General features: G+C 41.7%; 1 protein-coding gene across 1 annotated transcript; it reads left to right on the plus strand.

Moving 5' to 3' along the window:
• Positions 1-81: 81 nt before the first annotated feature.
• LOC107059372 (uncharacterized) lies at positions 82-3,509 on the plus strand. Its single transcript, XM_015305889.1, has 3 exons — positions 82-261; positions 315-1,640; positions 1,758-3,509. Exons 1-3 carry the CDS (start codon positions 82-84, stop codon positions 3,507-3,509), a joined length of 3,258 nt encoding a protein of 1,085 aa, XP_015161375.1.
• Positions 3,510-4,819: the final 1,310 nt, after the last annotated feature.

The raw sequence follows: 4,819 nt of genomic DNA on the forward strand, positions 1-4,819 counted from the left end.
ACAGTGTTTCATTGTTATTCTTTCATAATTGCATCATTTGGTATCAGAGGACTTTCTTGAGCTCTGTGGGAGATTTAAAAAATGGCTGATATGAAAGAAATCAAAGATATGCTTGATAGGATGACCATGGAGATGGCTAACTTCACAGTTAGACAGAACCAAATAGAAGCACACCATGAGAAGGCATTCTCTGAGCTGAAACAAACTCTTGATGCTGTGAAGGAGAAGGATAAAGGCAAAACTGTTGAAGAAGTAGATGGGGTGAGATATATACTCCTTCAGGCCACCCTATGGCTTGGGTCTCTGCTTCACAGGCTGGTGGAAATCCTAACATGGTGACTCCTGGTGGTTATCAAATGGGGATGGGGTCTCTGCATCAGTTGCAATCACCCATAGGGGGAGCCATGCCTCAAAATCAAGGTATGGGATTCAGATTCACTGGTCAGGATTCACAAGGAAGAGCTCAACACCAGATTCCAACGAGTGGAGGCCATGGACAAGCTCAAATGGGGTACCAAGGAGGATTTCAACAAGCTACTGGCCATTTCATGAGCAACATGTCCAGACTATCAAAAATTGAGTTTCCAAGGTTTAATGGCTCAGATCTCAGATCTTGGTTGTGCAAGGTAGATCAATTCTTTTCGCTTGATGAAATTCCATATAATCAGAAGGTTAAGATAGCTTCGTTGCATTTTGATGGTCTTTCCATAGAATGTCATTTAGCTTATTTAAGAAGTAGGCAACACCTTCCTTATCCTACTTGGGAAGAGTATTTGTTTGCTCTTACAGATAGATTTGGGGCTGAATTTGAGGACCCTATGGCTGAGCTGAAATTGGTGAAGCAAACTGGTAATGTTAAGGATTACCAGAACGAGTTTGACAAAATCATGACTAGGCTAACCATACTGCCTGAGTATGCTATAAGTGGATTTATCACAGGATTAAAACCGGAGATAGGGTACACTGTCAAGAACCACAAGCCTCTTTCTCTTCCACAAGCTTACCAACTGGCCAGGAACACAGAAGCTCAGGTGCATGCTCAACTGAAATTGACCAGACACCCTTCGTATGGTGGTAGCAACTTTCAAAATAAGGGAGGCTCCTTCAGTTCTTTCCCAAGAGGAGCTACTAATAAAAGGGACGTTGGTCCAACCAAGAGAGATACATCTGTCAATTTAAATAGAAGCAACAGCAAGAGGCTAACTCCAGCTGAGATGAATGAAAGGAGACAGAAGGGGCTATGCTTTTTTTGTGACGAGAAGTTCTTCCCTGGTCATAAATGTGGAAGCTCCAAGTCATTATATTTGCTGGAGGTGGAAGAGGAAATTGAGGAAGATAAGGAAGAAGGGCTTGAAGAACCTATCATTGATGTAGATGCTGAAGAGGAACAAGGAGAGGTTTGTGAGATTTCTGTGCATGCTCTTCATGGCATTCCTACATTCAACACCTTAAGGGTTGAAGGATGTTGCCGGAAAAGAACATTGCACATTCTCATTGACCCTGGGAGCTCACACAACTTCATGGATGAGGAGCTGGCCAAAGAACTCAGATGTGACATCCAGATTGTCAAACCTCATGCTATCAATGTAGCTGATGGCCATGACAGACAAACAAATGAGATTTGCAAGGCTTTCTCTTGGGTGATGCAAGGTTTGACATATTCAGATGAATTTTTACTAATACCCTTGAGGTCTTGTGACTTAATACTGGGAGTTCAATAGTTGCTTCCACTGGGAGACTTGAAATTAAACTTCCAGGAGCTGACCTTGGGATACCATTATAAAGGGCAAGAGTGTATTCTCGAGGGCTCTGTGGATAAAGTTAGAACTGTACAAGCTAAGAGGTTGGATAAGTTGTCAAAGGCTGGTGGACAATTGTTCATGATCAGGGTAATGCCTGTGGAAGAAGAACGCGAGGAATGGGATATGTCCATTCCTTTAGCTATCCAGTCTCTTTCTAAAGAGTATCCTCAACTGTTTGTTGATCCAAAGGGGTTGCCTCCATCTAGAGGGCCTTTTGATCACAGGATTCCCTTGGAAGCAGATAGCAATCCTATCAATATGAGGCCGTATAGATACTCTTCTACTCAGAAAGATGTCATTGAGAAATTGGTGCAGGATATGCTGGAGCAAGGCATAATACAACCTAGTTTTAGTCCATATGCTTCACCTGTTGTGCTGGTTGGAAAGAAGGATGGAAGTTGGAGACTCTGTGTGGATTATAGGGGCCTCAACAAGGTCACGATAAAAGACAAATTCCCAATCCCCATCATTGAAGAACTCTTGGAAGAGTTAGGTGGATCACAGATCTATTCTAAGATAGATCTCAAATCGGGTTATCACCAGATAAGAATGGCCAAGGAAGATATTATCAAGACTGCTTTTAAAACTCATGAGGGACATTATGAGTACTTGGTAATGCCATTCGGTCTTACTAATGCTCCATCATCCTTCCAAAGCCTCATGAACCATGTCTTTAAAGAACATCACAGAAAATTTATATTGGTATTTTTTGATGATATCCTTGTATTCAGCAAAAGCTTGTCTGAACACTTGGAACATCTTAAAATCACTTTTGAGTTATTGGTTAAACACAAGCTATGTATCAGACAGTCGAAGTGTTCTTTTGGGGCAAGCAAGGTAGAATATTTGGGTCATGTAATTTCTGCTGAAGGGGTTGCTACAGATCCTAAGAAAATTGAAGCAGTCAAGGCTTGGCCATCACCTAAAAATGTGAAGGAGATGAGAGGTTTTTTGGGTTTAACAGGCTACTATAGAAGATTCATTCGACATTATGGGGTGATCAGCAAGCCTCTAACAGATCTCTTAAAGAAGGAGGGGTTCCAGTGGTCTGATAAAGCTACTCAAGCTTTTGAAAAATTGAAAGAGGCCTTGGTTTCTGCTCCTGTCTTGGTCTTGCCTAATAATTCATCTGTGTTTATAGTAGAAACAGATGCATGTGATTATGGAATTGGTGCTGTGTTGATGCAAGAAAGCCATCCAATTGCATATCTCAGTAAGGGTTTGTCTATTAGACATCAAGGGTTGTCTGTGTATGACAAAGAACTTCTTGCGTTGGTGATGGCCGTAACCAAGTGGGCACAATATCTTATAGGAAGGAAATTCATAGTGAGAACTGACCAGAAGGCTTTGAAATTCTTGTTGGATCAGAAGCTGCATACAGGGGCTCAAATGAAATGGATTGCTAAACTCATGCAGTTTCATTTTGAGATAGAGTACAAAAAGGGTCGGGAGAACAAAGCAGCAGATTCACTATCTCGAGTTCAATTGGGAGAAGTGTCTGTAATGATGATTACTCCTGTAGTGACAGAATTATTTGAGAAAATCAAGACGACCTGGGAAACTGATCCTGTTCTACAAGAGATTTTGACAAAGATAAATGATCCAAATGATGGCGTAAAGGGGTTCTCTTTTATAAACCAACAACTCAGGAGAAAAGGCAAATTGGTGGTGGGAAATGACTCATCTGTGCAGCAAGAAATTATCTAGATCTGGCATGAGAAACCAGTTGGTGGACACTCTGGGATAGAGAATACTTACAAGAGAATAAGTAGTTTATTCTACTGGAAGGGGCTTAAGGAGGAGGTGACCAAGTACGTTAGGCAGTGTGCTATTTGCCAAAGAAGTAAATATGATAGTTCTGCCTATCCAGGTCTCCTACAACCTCTTAAGATACCTAGCACATCTTGGTCTAGTATAAGCATGGATTTCATTGATGGCCTCCCAAAGTCTAAGGGGAAGTCAACTATCTTGGTAGTAGTAGACAAAATCACCAAGTATGGACACTTCTTGGCCATTAGTCACCCATATACTGCTGCTTCTGTTGCTCAACTCTTTCTGGATCAGGTGTATAAGCTCCATGGAATGCCCGAAAACATCATTAGTGATAGGGATCCAATCTTTATGAGCAAGGTCTGGCAGGACTTGTTTGCTATGCAAGGGGTCACATTGAGCACATCTACAGCTTACCATCCTCAAAATGATGGTCAAACAGAGGTTCTAAACAGAACTGTGGAGACATTTTTGAGATGTTTTTGTTGTGATAGTCAAACGAACTGGGCAAGCTACTTGTCACTAGCAGAATGGTGGTATAATACTACCTTCCATTCAGCTATTCAAACCACTCCCTATGAAGCTCTCTATGGCCAGCCACCCCCCATACACATTCCTTATGTCCCAGGCGATGCATCAGAAGAAGAAGTGGATAGGAGCCTCATTACAAGGGAGTTTAAGGTTCAATTGCTGAAGTTTCACATATCTAGAGCCCAACAGAGAATGGCATCATTGGCCAATCAACACAGAACGGATAGGCAATTTAGTGAGGGAGATTGGGTTTATCTCAAGATACAACCCTACAGGCAGCTCTCTATCTCCAACAAATCTTTCTCCAAGTTATCAGCTAAGTATTATGGACCTTATCAAATTCTTCAAAAAGTTGGTCCAGTAGCTTACAAGCTACTCCTTCCCCCTCAAGCAGCCATCCACCATACCTTTCATGTTTCACAGCTTAAGCCTTGCTATGCAGTACCTACTAGTTTTAATCAGCCACCCACAATCAACATTGCCGATCCTCAATGTATGCAGCCTCAAGAGATTCTTGAAAGAAGGATGATCAAGAGAGGAAACAAGGCAGTCCCTCAAGTCTTGGTCCAATGGTCTCAACTTTCTAAAGAGGATGCTACATGGGAAGACTACAATTCTATGAAGTTGAGGTTTCCTGATTTCATTCCTTGAGGACAAGGAATATTTTAAGTAAGAAGGAATGATGCAAGAATGAGGAGTTGAAGCTAAGGTGGTTG

This window comes from Solanum tuberosum, unplaced genomic scaffold, assembly GCF_000226075.1.
Source record: "Solanum tuberosum cultivar DM 1-3 516 R44 unplaced genomic scaffold, SolTub_3.0 contig00126, whole genome shotgun sequence".
Taxonomy (NCBI): domain Eukaryota; kingdom Viridiplantae; phylum Streptophyta; class Magnoliopsida; order Solanales; family Solanaceae; genus Solanum; species Solanum tuberosum.

Excerpts from the sequence above, each read along its gene's own strand:
- LOC107059372 (XM_015305889.1), top strand. The coding sequence starts at position 82 with ATGGCTGATATGAAAGAAATCAAAGATATGCTTGATAGGATGACCATG. Across the intron at positions 262-314 it reads CTGTTGAAGAAGTAGATGGG|GCTGGTGGAAATCCTAACAT; the intron begins GTGAGATATATA and ends TCTGCTTCACAG. Across the intron at positions 1,641-1,757 it reads TTTGCAAGGCTTTCTCTTGG|GAGCTGACCTTGGGATACCA; the intron begins GTGATGCAAGGT and ends TTAAACTTCCAG.